This window comes from Corvus cornix, chromosome 13 (genome assembly GCF_000738735.6).
Source record: "Corvus cornix cornix isolate S_Up_H32 chromosome 13, ASM73873v5, whole genome shotgun sequence".
Classification (NCBI taxonomy): domain Eukaryota; kingdom Metazoa; phylum Chordata; class Aves; order Passeriformes; family Corvidae; genus Corvus; species Corvus cornix.
Genome location: NC_046343.1, coordinates 5,712,236 through 5,728,948, shown reverse-complemented (window position 1 = coordinate 5,728,948; position 16,713 = coordinate 5,712,236). Strand labels below are relative to the sequence as shown.

The following is a 16,713-nucleotide window of genomic DNA, read 5'->3' as shown; positions in this document are numbered from 1 at the left end:
GCAGAATGAGCTGAGCTCCTTGTCCCCCTTCCTCCCTGGCTGGCAAGGCCAAGAGGGGAGGGCAGAGCTAAGGCAGGGAGTGCCTTCCTGCAGCAGGTTAGGGTTAAAAGTCCATCTCTGACCCACCTGGATTGGTCAGCAGTTTTCTGATCTTAATGGGGCTGTTCTGAGACTCAAGTCAGGAGCTAGCTGTGTTCTCTGCTCACCTTTTCCTCTTAGCCCTCCTTTGATAAAGGGGGAGCTGCTTTGCTTCCTACCCACTTCTCTCCAGAGCCAACACTCCCACCCACAGCCCTCAGCTGTGTTTTAACACTTTTGTTGTCCTTCTCTTGCAGAACTTACAACTCCAGCGAAAGTGGTGAGGGCTGCCAACCCAAGACAGAGGAAAGGAAGCAAGGTAAGGCTGTGCTGCTGTCCTCTCAATGGCCCCCTATTTCCGGTGCAGTTGTCAGTGCTGCATGAGCCTCTTGAAGGTCTGGAGAGCTCTCCCTTCACAAGCTTGGTTGTGGAGGGGCTAGTGTGCTGGCCTTGTTCTCTATATCCTCTTCAGCATTTTAGGGGTCTTGCATGTTGCTTTGACTGGCTTTCTGCCCAGCTAGGTCAGGGGAGACCTTCTCACCTCCCCTCTAACAGGGAGGCACCTGGAGGAGTCCGGGATGTGGGAAACATCTCATGCCACTGTGAGGACATCCCAAATTCCTTGTGGGCTCAGCCTGTGCCCAGCTTTGCAGTGCAGACAGGGTGGTGACAGTGGTGTGTCCGCAGCTCTGTCCTTCCCTGTGCAGTCTGTTCCTCACTGGCACACAGAGAGCCACAGGAATTGATGTCAGACAAAGCAACTCCTCTGGAGGAACCAGGGCAGTTTGTTCCAGGCAGTCAGTGGTGATGGAGGGACAGTTCCTTCTGGGGCACAGCTCGGGCCATGGGTTGTTGGTGTTGGCTCCCAGCAGCCAGTGGAGATGTATCTGCAACTTGATAGGACTTTTCTCCTCTGTTCCATTTTGGAGAGAGGAGGGCCCTGGGGATGAAAGATGCTTCTCTCTGTGAAACAGGCATGGCCCTGCACTGGAATTGGTTTTCCCAGGAAACTTGCCTCCTGGGCAGAGGAGCATGGCACCTGCATGTAAAGATGTGATCTCCTGAGGGATAAAAAATTAATTTGACTCCACATTAATTTGGAAATAACAATCCCACAAGGGCAAGGAGGAGCCCCTGTGCCCACATAAACTCAGTGCCCAGCCATGATTCATTTGGTACCTGGGCAGCTGTTTGGCTTCTTTCCTCTGTCCTGCAGATTCTCTGAAACCTGAAAGAGGTAGATATAATAGTAGTGACCAGGTCATTTATTCAGCAGAGAAGTAGTTGATGTTCCCCTGTGTGACCATGGGGTGACTGGAATGAGGGAGTCCTCAACACCTGCTTGAATTTTCTCCCCCGCCACGAGACCATTCCCTTACTTTGTTGGCAGCACGTGGTGGTTGTAGCTGGGCACTCCAGTGGGGCTGTGCCTGGCTGTGACTGCCGCTAGGTGGAAGAGCTTCTTCAGTGGGATGTGGTTGCTTGAGGTGGATTTAGAATGCTGGAAGCTGAGTGCTTTCCCTGTCCAAGGGATGGTGCCTGTGATTGAGTGAATTACCCTGGGCAACTTGCTGCTGGGGGAGAATGTTTGGTGAGAGGCTGGGAGCTTGCAGGACTCGTGGCAGCCTCATTACCATATCTGATGGACATAAACTTGTCTGCAGTTACTTGGGATTAGTTCAGGGACCCTGCTTGGGTGGGGAGAGGGACTGTGCATGTGCAGTGTGAGTGTCCCCCTCCAGCTTCCTGGCGACAGCTGTTTGTGGGACAGTGGTGGGTGGAAAGGATTCTTCCCTGCTGCAGGGAACAGCACCTGCAGCTTTGTGCACTAACAGGACCTTTCTCTTTGGTACAAGGTTGGTGACTTCGGTGATGCCACAAATTGGCCAACACCTGGAGAAATAGCCCACAAGAGTGTCCAGGTGAGAGCACAGAACCATTGTGATGAGCAGGATAAGGCCCTTGCAGACCTCCCTGTCTCTCTGGAAGCACTGGCTGAGCCAGGCCGTTTGGGGTGCTGAGTGTCAGTGCGGAGGCAGCCAGGAATAGCGTGCAGGGAATTTCCTTTTAGGGCTGCCCATGTGGACTCCCTCCCTCAGTGCTATTCTGGGAAGCTGGAGCCCAGTCTAAACTCTGGGTTGGCTGAAGCAGGTAGGGCAACTCCCAAACCTGCTCTTCTCAGGGCTGCTTTGTGCAGCAAGGGGCTGGGCCAAAGTCAGGAGTTTGGTGGGAGGAACTGAAAATGCACGAGAAAGGTTTGATATGCCTGAGGGGCTTGGCCTTTCCTTCCTGCTGAGGACATGGGTGTCATTGTAACCTTTCTATTTTTGGGTACTGCTCTGCCAGCTCCTGGCTGTCTGTCAGGGCAAGGTGGTCACTCACCCTTTTGCCACTGGGACAGTCTGGTTCCTTATAGGACGACCCCGTCCATGAGCACAAAGTCTCCCTGTCAGCCCATCTTGATGTCTCAGCTCAAGCACTTCCCAGCATCTTTGCCCTGCTCAGCCACGAGCCCTTCCCTAGGAGCAGGACAGCTCTGGGAGGTACAGACCAGGGATGCACCCAGCCTAGGGCAAGGTCTTCCTGTTCCTGCTGGGGCAGCTGGGGTCTGCCTCCAGCTCCTCACTTCTCTCACCTCTCACATCTTTCCTGCACTGATGTGTCCCCAGCAGCCACACAAAGCACCATCCCTTCGGAAGCTACCTGTCAAGAAAGACATGAAAGAGCAGGAAAAGGGGGACGGGAGTGATGGCAAAGAGAGCCTGAAAACCAGATCTGATGAGTCTGGGGAGGAGAAGAATGGTGACGATGACAACCAGAAGTCAGCCCAGAAGAAGAAAGGTAAGGCAGGAGCTGATGGGGACTGTCCCCTGGGCTCAGCTTGTCTCCCCCTTCACAACCCACAGGCAGGTGGAAGCATCCTCTGCCTTCCCTGGGGGCCTTGCTGCAGGACACGATCCCAGCACTTGGGACAGCTGTGGGGAAAGGTGTTTGCAGGCTTCAGGTGTCATTTTGGTGGGAGCAGATGGAGCAGGGCCCAAGGAGGGGCAGGGCAGGAGCCTGCCCTCCTGTGTGTTCCATGGTGGTGCAGAACAGCCCCTCATTGTGGGTTGTATCAGCTGTGGTTGACACGTGGGCTCAGTCTGGCCTGAGCCTGGGCAGGCAGAAAAGGGCAGAAGAAGGACAAGTGCTGTGATAATTGCCACAGGCAAGTTCTGAATCATGTCCCTCCGTGTCTCAGAGTCCTCGTCAGAGCTTTTCTGCACCCAGCAAGGTCTGGAGGGATGTCAGAGGACAGGGCCTGTCCAAAAGGCCCTGCTGCTTTCTTTCCCCCACGCGTGGGGGCTGCGTGGCAAGAGGGGGCTGCGGGAGAGGAAGCAGATGCTCTCTGAACCTGTGTCACACCCAAACCCTGTCCTTTTGCAGGCAACAAACACAAGTGGGTCCCTTTGCAGATAGACATGAAGTCAGAGGTACCTAGGGACAAAACGGCCTCTCGGAACAACCGGCAAAACGAGCAGCACAGGCACCCCTCCAACAACCGCAGCGAGCTCAAAGGTGGGGGCTCGGGCTGGGCACCCGCTCCTGGCCTGCCTGCGGGGCAGAGCAAGCCCCGGTGACCAGGGGGCAACTTTCCTGCATTCAGAGGGCTCTGGGTGCAGCGGGCTTGCTTCAGGGAGGTGCTGTTGTGCCCTAATACCCCTCCTGCCTCTCCTTCCCATGTGCTGCAGGCTGGCACCCTGACAACAAGCACGAGCGCAGCTGGCAGGACCACGACGAGACCTCCAGTGTGAAGAGCGAGGGAGGGGCCGTGCGAGGCACCTTCCGGGGCCGAGGCCGCGGCCGGGGCAGGGGCCGTGGCCGTGGCAGAGGAGGTGATCACTGTGTGTGTGCTCTTGTGACTGCAGGGAGAGTGACGCAGTGTGCAGGGCTCTGTGTCTGTGTGCCTGAGAGACCTGGGGCTCTAATGTGGGCTGGGGAGGGCAGAGCACTCCAGGGATACAGGGGGATATTGTGGCAGGTCATTCCAGATGGTAACTTGAGCTGCTTTTAACAAAGCAAATAATTCTTATTAGTGTTTTTATAAAAGCAAATGTCTTCCTGCTACTCAGGCCAAGCTCTTTTTCCTGTTTTCTGCTCATTGCAATACCTCTGTGAGCAGGAGTTGAAGCCTGTTGATAGTCTGTAAAGGCTTTATGCCATGTGGAGAGCCAAGCAGGAGTCGTGGCTTGGATAAGGAAGAGCATGTACCCTAGCATTTGACTGGGCAGTGTCTGTGCTAGCCCTGATGCAGCTTCAGTGTAGGGCCTTTGTGTGTCAGCTGGGCTGCCCAGTTGCTCCTGGGTAAGAGGGTTCCTGGGCTCTTCTGTGGCAAAGGCAGAGAGCAGGAGGATGAGGGACGTGGGTGCCCCACTGCCGGCTTCCAGGGGGCCCTTAGGAAGAGGGAACTGTTTGTGTAGGAGTCCAGCCTCATCTGGCAGTGCAGCCTGTGCAGCAAATCCCAGGGGCTCTGTGCTGACCGTTCCTGGTGTCCCCAGGGCACTTTGACTATCAGTACGGATACCGGAAATTCGAGGGCTCCGACGGCTCCCGCACCCAGAAGTACGCCAGCAACATCACCTACTACTTTGACAACATCAGCAGTGCTGAGCTCTACAGCGTGGACCAGGAGCTGCTCAAGGACTACATCAAGAGGCAGATGTGAGCACCGCCTCCTGTCCTTGTCCCAGTGTTGGGTGGTGGGGACTGTGCAGCCAATCCCACGGGAAGGGTTAGAGCCAAGGTGTGCCGAGTCCCTTCCTCGCTTCCAGCACCAGCACGCCTGGGCTCCCCAGGCTTGCTCCCCTCAGTGTGTGTGTGGGTTATTTCCATGGGGGTGCCCAGAGGATGGTGGCTTGGAGCTTCCTCTCACTGACACATTGTCCATACAGAGAATATTACTTCAGCGTGGACAACCTGGAGCGAGACTTCTTCCTGCGCCGCAAGATGGACTCGGATGGCTTCCTGCCCATCACGCTGATCGCCAGCTTCCACCGGGTGCAGGCGCTGACCACCGACATCAGCCTCATCATCAAGGTGAGGGCAAGGAAAGGTGACCTTTCCTCCTTGTTCTGCTTCTCACCACCCCTGTGTGATTGATGCCTGTTTGCTGTGGATGAGGTGCAAGTGGAGCCTTCTCTTGTCCCTGACTTGCTCCTGCCTCCTATTACTGCTTCCAGGGAGGAATGACTTGGGCTGAGGCCCTCAATATGCCAAAACAAAGCCCTAAGTTAACCAAGTATTGCTTGGTTCCAGGCTCTGAAGGACAGCAAGGTGGTGGAAATCGTGGATGAGAAGATCAGGAGAAAAGAGCAGCCAGAAAAATGGGCTCTGCCTGGCCCCCCTATGGCAGACTACACACAGACAGACTTCTCACAGTTCATCAATTGCCCTGAGTTTGTGCCCCGGCAGAGCTTCCAGAAAGAGACTGGTGAGCCCTGGGGGAATGTGGAGGGAGGTGTGGGATGCAGTGCTGGGACTGCAGCACGACTGAGACCCTGAGAGTCAGGAGTGATCCCCAGGGCAGGGCTCTGCCGTTGGCTTTCTCCTTGGTGGTGGGAGCTGGTGTGGGCTCTGTCCTTGGAGCCCCAGAATGCTGATGCCTCTAGACATGCGGGTGGTGTGAGACACCGAGTATGGCTTTTCCTCAGTTGAGGCTGAAGGGATTCAGGGAGGGTCAGTCCTGCTGAAAGTCTCTTGACTTGCCTGGAAATAGTCTACAGCTGCTGGGCAGAGCAGAGGGCACTTGTGAATCCAGCCTTTCTTTACTGGTTGAGGAGATACTGGGCACAAATTGGGCAGCAGGTGTGGAGCTGTCAACCAAGTGCTGCAGAAGGGTCTTCTGTCCTTCGTGGGCTTCCCATGCTCTTGTCACCCCATCCCACGGGGGCTGGCAGGAGCCCAGGGCTGGGCCTGAGAACCCAAGGTAAGGATCTTCTTGGTGCTGTTTTAAGAGTTTTGACAGGAGAAGTTCTGGCTCCAGACTCTCTTGGGAAGGTTTCCCAGAGAGCAGCAGAGCACCTGCTTTAGGGCTTTGTGTGTCTGGGAAGATGTTACCTGCAAAGCTCTGTGGCCACCCCTGGCATCACAGCCTTAACTGGAGATTCCCACTCCAGCACTTGTGGGCACTGTGCTGGTAAGCCTTGGCCACTGGATGCCAGTTAGCCCTACAGGCTGTGCCATGCTTCCAGAATGGTTGGGTAGTTCGTAGCTACACACACCCCCTGGGTTCCCTCCCTCCCTCTAAAGCACCTTGTGGCTCTTGTTGGCTCCAGAGTCCGCTCCAGGCTCCCCACGTCCTGCCAGCCCAGTCCCTACCAAAACAGAGGAGGTCAGTAACCTGAAGACAATGCCCAAGGGCCTGTCCACAAGCCTGCCAGACCTGGATTCAGAGACATGGATTGAAGTGAAGAAGAGACCCCGACCTTCCCCAGCCAGGCCCAGGGTAAGTGATGTAGGACCTGTTGGAGTGGGAGTCTCCCAGTGGTTGGGGTGACTTGGATCATGCATAGGCAGGCTTCAGTCAAGTAGGATCTGTTGGGAGTGATGTCCCAGTCTGTCCCATTTCCATCTGAGCCCCTTTGGAGCTACTCCTCAGTGGTGTAAATGAGGTGTTCTCCCCAGATGGGCTGGGGTAAAGAAACAAGGGGCAAGAGCTGGGTCTCATGGCGGTGTGTGGTCTTCACCCTGTGTCCCCCTTGCCCCCCCTACCTGCAGAAACCAGAGGAGTCAAAGACACCACAGCAGCAGAAGCAAAAGGACCAAGATGAACCCGAGGAGCTCGACTTCCTCTTCGATGAGGAGATGGAGCAGATGGACGGCCGCAAGAACACCTTCACCGACTGGTCAGACGAAGACTCGGACTACGAGATCGACGACCGCGACGTGAACAAGATCCTCATCGTGACGCAGACCCCTCCGTACCTGCGCCGGCATCCTGGGGGGGACCGGACTGGCAACCACACTTCCAGGGCTAAAATGAGCTCAGAGCTGGCCAAGGTGATCAACGATGGGCTCTACTACTATGAGCAGGACCTGTGGACAGAGCAGTTTGAGCCGGAGTATTCACAGATCAAGGTGAGAGTGGCTGATGCAAGGATGGGAGGGATCCGTGTGGGCTGTGGAGAGCCTCACTGCAGCAGTGGCTGCTGGGCTGGAGTGAAAAGGGCAGGGCAGCGGGTTGCAGGCTACTTGTGGAGTAGAACTAAGCTGGGATTAGTCCTCTTGCAATGTTTGGGATTCTTGGCTCCCAGCATCATGCTCAGCCATAGCAGCGATAAACACAGCCCTGTAACCAGACGTGAGGCTGCAGCCAGGTAAACAAAGTGCCAGTAGTGAGGTGACCTGGAACGTGGGGTCCATTGTTCTGCTGTCTGCCAGGATCTTGGCTGGCAGTCCCAGATCTGTGAGGGGAACTGGGTGTCTCTGCACTGCCCGTAGTGCCCTGCGCTTTGTGGTGCAGGCTGTTGGAGACTACACGTGTTGGGAACAAATTCATAGGTGGCTGGGCTGGTCTTGGCCTGTGCTCTTCTCCATTTTGGTGTCAGTTTGCACGGACATGGGCTTTTTATAGAAAGCCCACCTGCTGTTTTGAAATGTATGGGTCCCAGCTTGGTGACTCTCACTTTTGGGGACTTGCCTAGACTCACTCAGTGACAGAAATCATGGCTGTGAGATGGGATGGGCTCAGTGCTTCTATGTCTGGTACCTGGCCCATTGCTGAAGCAGTGCTCTCTGGGGTGACAGAAGCTGAGGGTGACAGGGACAGTGTGTTGGGGGTGTGGGTCCTTCAGATCCATGGGAGTGTTGTGCCCTGCTGCCAGTGTGGCTGTGAAGATTTGGGGAGGGGGGCTCTAAGGACCCAAGATGGTGGCAGGGGGGTCCTGGCCATAAATAGGTCACTGAGCTCATCTTGAACGTTACTGCACTGGCTCTGACCTGGGTGGTAAAAGCCTGAAAGAAGCAGGTGCTGGTTAGTGAGGCTGCATTGTGGGATCCCTGAAAGCTTGGGAGCAGCAATGGCTCAGACCTGGCCTATGCAGTGCCCAGTTTTGTGTCTGCTGCATCTCCCCTTCCTGCCCCTGTGCAGCAGGTGCCCTCTGGGCACCCAGACCCTGGGACTGCACTAAGGACCCAGCGTTGTGGCTGTTGCACAAGCAGAGCCATGGTTGTGATGGGGTGAGTGGTTTCTTCACCATCTTCCTCCTCCAATGCAGCAAGAGGTGGAGAACTTCAAGAAGGTGAATATGATCAGCAGGGAGCAGTTTGACACCCTGACCCCAGAGCCCCCTGTGGATCCAAACCAGGAAGTCCCTCCTGGTCCCCCCAGGTTCCAGCAAGGTAAGAGATGGGGCATGAATGGGTGGTACTAAATTTGTCCCTGCTCCTCATGGTGAGAGGTTCTTGGAGGTTGGGTGGCAGCTAGGGAGATGGAACTGGGGTCACAGGTGTGGTGGATTATCTAGTTCACAGAATATTCTGAGTTGGATCTTTCCCAGATTAATGATGCTCTTCCAGCTGAATACTTTGGGGATCTAGAACTCACAGTCTTTGTCCCAGTGGAGTGAGGAAACCTTGGCAGACTCTGATGTACTTCCGTGGATTTGGCTTTCCTCTTGGACCCTCTCTGAGTACTTGGGAGGCAGCTGCCTGCTGGGCCTTGTTTGCCTGTGTGACACCAGGGCCGTGTCCTTGGGGACAGGGATTTGTTGCTGCTGTTAACCACTAGGAAGCAGATACCTTGTGGGGAGCTCAGTCTTTGCATCTGCTGCTAGGATTTGTGCTTTCTAGCCAAACTGGATTTGAAGCTGCTTATGTGGGAGAGGGGATGTGTCCCTGCATTCCTGCCCCTGCTGCTTCCCAGCTGCCTGATGGTAGTGATGCTCTGGTGCCCAGAGCCCAGCCTGACACGGGGCGGGGGTTTCTCCCTGCAGTACCTACAGACGCTTTGGCCAACAAGCTCTTCGGAGTCCCTGAGCCTTCCACCATTGCCCGCTCTTTGCCCACGACTGTCCCAGAATCACCCAACTACCGCAACGCCAGGACCCCCCGCACCCCGCGCACGCCGCAGCTCAAGGACCCGACACAGACGCCCCGGTTCTACCCAGTGGTGAAAGAGGGCAGGACGATAGATGCCAAGGTGGGACCAGGCTGGGCTGGGGAATGGGAGCTGGGGTCTCCCAGCTGGGGCCTAGGGAGGAAAGGAACACATCTGTGATGCACTGTGTCTTGCAGACTCCACGTAAGAGGAAGACGAGGCACAGTTCGAACCCTCCGATGGAGTGCCACGTGGGCTGGGTTATGGACTCTCGGGAGCACAGGCCCCGGACTGCCTCCATCAGGTACCACAGACAAGCGTGTGGGATCATGGAGGAGGCAGAAACGGGAAAGGGAGGGAGTGTGGGAAGGAAGGGGAAAGGCAGCATCTGGTCTTGCAGGGGATGTCTCCTGTTAGGTGGCTGCAGAAAGGACAGGGATCAAACCTGCCCTTCCTGGAAAGGCTTGGGGAAAATCTGTAGCCTTGCAGAAGAGCAAAATGAGACTTGATTAGAAACACTGGTTCCCTTCCTAGTAGGCTGCTCCATGGCTCATGTCCCAAACCCAGGGTAGTGATGGCGTGGGTGGGACCAACAGGTGGGGTAGAGTGTGACCCTGCTCTGCTGGGTGATGCCGAGGAAGGGTGTTGACAGGAGTCTCTCACGCTCAGCTCCAGCCCCTCGGAGGGGACCCCGGCTGTCGGGAGCTACGGCTGCACCCCGCAGTCCCTGCCCAAGTTCCAGCATCCTTCGCACGAGCTGCTCAAGGAGAACGGCTTCACACAACACGTCTACCACAAGTACCGGCGGCGCTGCCTTAACGGTAGGGACACTGCACTGAGGGGTGGGACAGGGTGTCCCTGCGCTGCTGTGTTTGGGACAGGAGCATGGCAGGGATGGACACAGGCAGGGTCCTACAGGACAGCCCTGCTGGCAGCTGCTGTGTCCCCATGGTTTGTGGGGAGCGTGGGCTGTGCTCAAGGTGTCCAGTGCTGGGGCTGGGTGTCATCACAGTGCCACAGGGCCCTCCTGCCTGTGAGTCCCTGACTCTGTGGGAGAGGATTGGCCTTGTAATCATCTCCTCTTCCCCAAACAGAGCGGAAACGACTGGGCATTGGTCAGTCCCAGGAGATGAACACACTTTTCCGGTTCTGGTCCTTCTTCCTCCGAGATCACTTCAACAAGAAAATGTATGAGGAGTTCAAGCAACTGGCTGTGGAGGATGGGAAGGAGGGATACAGGTAAGAGAGGAGTGACAGAGTGGCCTTTTCTAAGGGTTTGGCCTTTTACAATGCTCACAGCAGATTAAGGCAGTGCCTCTGCCTTGCTTGAAGGTGGGTCTGGGGGTTGCCTTCAGTCACCTGCTGCTGCCCTGTGTTGTGTGCACCAGTGTCTGAGCTCCACATGCTGCTCCCTTCCCAGGTACGGTCTGGAGTGCCTTTTCAGATACTACAGCTATGGGCTGGAGAAGAAATTCCGGCCAGACATATTTAAGGACTTCCAAGAAGAGACCATCAAGGATTATGAAGCTGGTAGGTGCCTCCTTCGGCTTCTCTTAAGATTGGCAGTGGTGTAGCTCAGCTGCATGGTGCTCCTGAGCCTCTTCTCATCATTTTGGGGAAGCCACATAGTGCTGTGCATTGGGGACTGAGATGTCCTGTTGCTCATTTCTCAGGAGAGGGTTGAGTAGATCCTCACCATCCTGAAGATTGCTGGGGGCTGGAGGAGGGCAGTGGGATGCTGCAGCTCTCCCAAAGCCTTCCTCTAGTGGCACCATTTCCTGTGGGATTTCTCAAGGCCCCGCAGTGGCTGAGCCTTGCCACCACCAAGTCAGCGGAGCCTGGGGACATCCCAAGTCAAGGGGGCTGCCCAGGACTGATGTAGGTTGCTTCCATCCAGGTTCTCCATCTTGCCGAGGCTGTGCTCACCAGCAGGACAGCAGGGTTTGTGGGGAAGCCTGGAGGAAAAGTGTCTTGTTTGTTTTTTTGTCCTGCTGACATCTGGATTTTTTTTTTTATTCTCTCCAGGGCAGCTCTATGGGCTGGAAAAGTTCTGGGCCTTCTTAAAATATTCCAAAGCCAAAAATCTGGATATTAACAGCAAACTGCAAGAATACCTCAGCAAGTTCAAGCGCCTCGAGGACTTCCGAGTAGATGTGAGTAGACACAATTCCTGCACCATTCCTGGATGGCCCCTGCAAACAGCGCTCTGAGGAAGGAGGATTTTGGGGGTCCCCAGGCGGTGGCAGGAGGGGGGGCAGTGACACCTACTGTCACTCCCAGTCATTGCAGCCAGGCTGGGAACAAACGGCGGGATTGGAATATGGCAAATCCACTTGGTGTGGGATAAGGAGCTGGGTGAGCCTGTCCTCCCTGGTGAGGTGAGGAAAGGGAGCATTGATGGTTTGAGTAGAGCCAGCTTTGTGGGGAGGTTTGGCTCCCAAGCTTCTGGATTGTGCCCCTGTGTGGGAAGCAGGTGACTATGAGCAAGTTGTCACCATTGTGGTCAATTTGGAAGTCAGTCAGTCTTTTTGTCAAATCTGACAGCGGGAAATTTGGACAGAAGGGTAACTGAGTGCTTGGGGTGAATGTGTGTGTTCCTTGTGGGCCAGGGAGGGAAGTTGCAATTGGAGGCTTGTAGGAGGGCTTTCTTCCTGATCCCAAGGGACGGGAATTTGGAGGAGGCTGTGCTCATACTGGGGTGCTTCTCTTCCAGCCACCCATGGGGGAGGAAGGTGGACACAAGAGATACCCCACGACATCAGGGGGAGATGGCAGGAAGCGCTACCCATCCCAGTCTTCCAGCAAAACGGTCAGCCAGTGCCCATCCAGCCAAGCCCACGCCTCACCCAGCCAGCCTGCACAAGAGGATGCCAAAAACCTGAGCCAGCAATCCCCTGCCCCATCAGCTGCAGAGTCGCAGACAGTGGGGAAGTAGAGAGGCTGCAGCATCTGCTTCCTGCCGGGGGGTGGGGTGGGTTGGGTTGGTGGGGAATGGCTCGGAGAAGGGCAGACATGAGGGGGTGGGACAGGAAGGGAGCTGGAAGGTGGGTTCCCAGGAATAGGCTGCTTGGGAGAAACTTCAACGCACACGATTTTCTTCTCTTGTGGCTGGAAAGCAAAGACGATCTGCATCCAAAACACCATTTTGCTGTTACTACCCTGACCAGAGCCAGACCCACTCCCAGCAGACCCACGCTTTCCCTTCCCTCTCCTCCTGTGCACACACTCATGTCTTAGTGTCTCTTCAAAAAAATGTGTTCTGGCTGGGTTGGAAAGGGGAGATTTTTTTATTATTATATATATATATCAAGTTTTAAATTATTGCTAGAAGTTCGTCTGGATTTACCAAAACAAGTGTGCTCTGTGTGGCCCCAATGAATCCCCTCTGTGTCCCCCCTTGGATCACGGGGCAGCCGCTCAGGAAGCTCGGAGGAGCGAGGTTCCCCAGTGGGGGACCGAAGCCACAGCGTGTGACGATGCTGCGGAGCCTCTGATCTCCATGACCCGGCTGGCGTCTCCCATTCCACGTACGGCGGTGCCTCTCCGACACCGACCTCCGCGACAGGAGCATCGCCCTGTTCGTTCTCCCGCTCCCTTCTCCCTGACGTCTTCACCTTCCTGAGGGTCTGGCTCTCCCTCTGTCCACCTCTCCCTTTCACCACGGACAATTTGGAAGTCAACCAAAGGACCTTTGCCAAGGATAGGCTTGTTCTGACTCCTTCCTGTGAGGATGGCTGGTTGGGAGGCTGGCAGGCACCTGGACTCGAGCCTGCATTAGACGGTGCACCCGCTGCCCCAGGAATGCCCATCGCATGCAAAGACAGGACTTTGCAAAAGGAGCTTTTCTCTTCCTTTTCCCTTGGAAAAAAAATGACAAAAAAAAAAAAAACAAACCCACAACCCCCTCTACAACAACAACAGAAAAACTCTTTAAAAAGACACATCTCCCTTTGCTTTCTTCCTTGGAAATATTATTGAAGAAAAAAAAGAAAAAAAAAAAAAACAAACAAAAAACCCCAAAAACACACAAAAAAAAGTTGCCTTATGGTGGAGCTGGACCGGGGAGGCTTGTTGGCTTCCTGCACCCTGGGGTGCACTGGGCTCTTGGCTCCCCCCAGGCCCAGAGACTCCTCACGGCATTGCTGCCGAGCTGATCTTCCCTGCGGCCTTTCCTCTGACCCCGCAGCTCTCTTGGATGCCTCCCTGCCAGGCCTGAGTCTCCTGGGGAAGGTGCTGAGGGCAGTCACATCCAAGACTCGTGCTCACGCAGTACTCGCAGCTGCTCCGCCGTGTTTGTACCATGGCAGCCTTGTCCCCACGACAGCGACTGTTCCTGTCATGGCCTTGCTCGCGCCCCCGGCCCTCCCTGGGCGGGAGGTGGTCTGCTCCTGTCTGTGCTTCCAGCGTGGTTGGGGAGTGAGCAGGGAGATTGTCACAGCAGCTGGGGGGACTGGTCCTGGCTGTGAGCGAGGGCTGCTTCTGCTGTAGCCTGACAGGGAGTGAGGCAGCCCTGGGAAACCTGCCCCACAGCAGTCACTGGCTCGGGGCTGCTGCTGGGACTTGTGCAGGGCAGGCAGGAGCCCTGCTTGGCACAGGAGAGCTCTCACCTGGGTTTCCTTGTGTGTTGTATTGTGGCAGGCGGCTGCCTGGAGTCTCCCACTCAGGGCACAGTCCCTGTGCATTTCCAAGGGCTGAGATGACACCGTGTAGCTCCTTACTTGGCTGAGGCAGGGGGTGACTGCAGAGCTGCTGTGGCATTTACTTGATAGATCCTTATATCCAGCACCAGGTGGGCTTTGGCAGGCAAACCCTCCCCAGGCTGTGAGCTGGATCCTTTGTGAGGGGTATGTGTCAGACATGATATCTCTGAGATGTCCAGTGCTACCTCTGGAGCTGCTCCAGAGGTAGCACTGGAAAGTCATGTTCCTTTCCAGCCAGACCCACTTGCTTTGCTGCTACTGTGCTCCTTCTGATGGGTCCCTGGGATCCCTGGCTTGGCTCTGGCTCTGGGGCTCCATCCCTGTGAGCTCCAGAGCTGTGCTCTTCTGTGCAGTGTGGAGTGGGCACGTGCTGCACCACTCCAAAGGTGCAGCTCATTGCGTTGCCCTCTCTGCAAAGTCACAAGCTGGTACTGGACAGTGTTTTCCCAAGGGATCCAGTTGAGCCAGAGCTGCATCTCATAGCTGGGAGGAGTCATCATCTCTCCAGGGCTGTCCCTGTGCGGCTGCAGAGTGGGTGAGTGAGAGCAGCGAGGAACTGAAAGCAGGAGCAAGAGGGGGAGCATGGACAAGCTGTCCATCAGCAGTGGCTGGGGGTGCTTGTGGGGCCCTGGCTGAAGTCATCACTTCCCAAACTGACACTGCTTCCAGGATGCTGCCTTGGTGGGGGCAGGTGGGCTGGTCCAAGTGGAGTGGCTTCACGAACTGCTGCTAAAATTGAAAGCACAGCTGGGTTTGAGAGGCTGGGGAGCTGCCGCTTGGCCATCTCCTGGTGGTGTGATCCTGCCCTGGTTTGTCCACCCCTGCCATGTCACCCTGCAGCTGGTACCGCTCGCAGGCCTGATTGCTGCAGCAGGCAAAGCCCATCTGAGGCTGTGAACTCCGTTATGGCAGCAGTGCTCTGGGGTTGTGGGGTGGGAACTGGGCAAGATGGGCAAAAGTAACACTTGTACAGTGCTGCGGCCGTGACTGTTATCTCTGGATTTCCCCCTCTCGTGAGCTGGAGTCAGATCTCTGAGGTTACGGATATAGGCGGGTTTGTCCCTGATGTGGGAAGGAGGAGGCTGGAGAGTCGATCAAGGACGTTGTAGATGTGTTGCTGGTTGTTTGAGAGTGCAGGCAGGTCTGGATGTGCCACAGGTGATCCTTGCTGCTGTGTCTGTGCTCCTTTCTCGTGCTTGTTCTTTCTTGAAGCCAATTGTCTGCATTTTAGCAACAAATTAATAGGAGATGGGGAGGGATGGGCTGCTGCTATGGAGTTGTTGCTTGTGGTGCAGACTGTGAAATTGCTTGGGTGGTAGAAGAGGTAGGACATTTCCCAGAGAATTTCCCAAAATACTGATTGATTTTGAGTAATTTTTAATTTCTGATCCTGAGGCTCTAGTCTTAGCATGGAAGTGTTTTCCCTTCCCCCTCTGCCAAGTCAGTGGTTTGTCATTAATGTGTGCACCCAGGGGAAGGTGGGTCAGAAGAGCGATCCCAGCGGTCCCAGTGCCCTCCAGGTTTGTGGACTGTGTGCCTTGTTTTGCTGTCCATGGGACAGCAGTGGGCAGGACAGAGCAAAGATGGACATGACAGCCTGAGGCAGCTGCTGCTTGCTCACATCTGTCTTCCTCCAGGGAAGGGAACACAGAGCTGTTCCCTCCCGCTCTGTGCTGGGGTGGGTGCTGGTGGAGGGCAGGGAGCTCTCCAGGTGCCTGGTCCATGCCCGGCTGGGTCAGGAGTGGCTGCAGCAAGGCTGCCGCTGCACGCAGGAGGCATCACATGCAGCTCATGTCCCCACTGGATGAAGGGACAGCTGTCCAGAGGCAGTTTGCATTTGAGGAAGCTCTTGCCCTTCTGTAGAGGAGGGAGTTAGGCCTTGCTTTTAGTTTGGATGCTTCACCTCCACTGTGTGTTGTGCTTTTTTTGATTTCAGAGGACTGAGTGGTTGCACACGTGCTCCTGTGAGCGCTGATTGTCCCACAGCCCGCGAGGGCTGTGCGGTGCTGGCGTCCAGCCACTGGCACAGCCTGGGGGGAGCTCCAGCTGCTTTTGAAAGGCTGAGGGAGGCTGACTTGGGGCACCATTCCCCATCCTGCCCCTTTTCTTAGGAGGTCCTCCAGGCTGCTGGAGCTTAGGGGCTCCTTGCTGAGGTCAACTTGTCTTTGGAGTGCAGGTGGCTGCAACAGGTACAGAGCTGTGGTGTGGGGTCAGAATGGAGGTAGAAGGTGTGTTTCTGAGGAGGCTTTGTTGCTTTGCCATGCTCATTTGTGGAAAAAAAACCCAACAAAAAACAAAAACAAAAAAAAAACCTAAAAAATGTAATGATGCTGCTGCTCTGTTTTTGCCTATCCATCTCTCTTCTGCTGCCCCCCTGGCACCCCTGATGGCGCCTTCTCACTGTAGCCCTTGGGGTCCCTCGAGTTTTGGCACCTGCTCGGGACTGGTCGTTGTACTGTAACAAACTGATGTGTTTAACCTCAGTGTCCTGCCATGTTCCATGGCAGTGCAGAGGGGGCCTTCTAGCTGTTAATGCCTTTCCAGTTACTTTATCAAAAGGAAAAAAAAAAGGAAAACTGTAAATGTAGCAAGTTGTGTTTGCAATGCTTATTGTCTCCTGTCTCCTCTGAGGCTGGTTATGTCACTTGTCACTGTTTGAAATGGATACTGGGCTCTTCTTGAGAGGGTTGCTACACTTGATGTTAAATGCCTCACTGACTTTTTTTAAAGTTTCCAGTACAGGTAACAGATAAAAGAATTTCTTTCTTTCTTTTTTTTTTCCTAAGCAAACGTTCATCTCGGTGGCGTGGAGCAGGTGGCTGGAGGGCAGCATTTCCAGTAGTTTACAGTTTCACTTTC

At 55.3% G+C, this 16,713-nt stretch overlaps 1 protein-coding gene across 2 annotated transcripts in view; it reads left to right on the top strand.

The window, feature by feature from the left end:
- LARP1 (La ribonucleoprotein 1, translational regulator) overlaps positions 1-13,061 on the top strand; it is a 41,704-nt gene extending 28,643 nt beyond the window's left edge. The window contains exons 3-20 of one of the 2 annotated variants that reach the window (XM_039559690.1): positions 336-397; positions 1,935-2,000; positions 2,751-2,919; positions 3,505-3,636; positions 3,810-3,953; positions 4,617-4,779; positions 5,010-5,154; positions 5,374-5,548; positions 6,393-6,562; positions 6,835-7,194; positions 8,334-8,457; positions 9,051-9,256; positions 9,352-9,458; positions 9,824-9,975; positions 10,249-10,393; positions 10,575-10,684; positions 11,180-11,307; positions 11,868-13,061. In XM_039559690.1, coding sequence (XP_039415624.1) covers positions 336-397; positions 1,935-2,000; positions 2,751-2,919; positions 3,505-3,636; positions 3,810-3,953; positions 4,617-4,779; positions 5,010-5,154; positions 5,374-5,548; positions 6,393-6,562; positions 6,835-7,194; positions 8,334-8,457; positions 9,051-9,256; positions 9,352-9,458; positions 9,824-9,975; positions 10,249-10,393; positions 10,575-10,684; positions 11,180-11,307; positions 11,868-12,089 — 2,780 coding nt within the window. In that variant the 3' untranslated portion in view covers positions 12,090-13,061. Of the gene's footprint in view, positions 1-335; positions 398-1,934; positions 2,001-2,747; positions 2,920-3,504; positions 3,637-3,809; positions 3,954-4,616; positions 4,780-5,009; positions 5,155-5,373; positions 5,549-6,392; positions 6,563-6,834; positions 7,195-8,333; positions 8,458-9,050; positions 9,257-9,351; positions 9,459-9,823; positions 9,976-10,248; positions 10,394-10,574; positions 10,685-11,179; positions 11,308-11,867 lie in introns of both variants that reach the window. The other variant, XM_039559689.1, reaches the window with a different exon arrangement.
- The last annotated feature ends 3,652 nt before the right edge of the window (positions 13,062-16,713 follow it).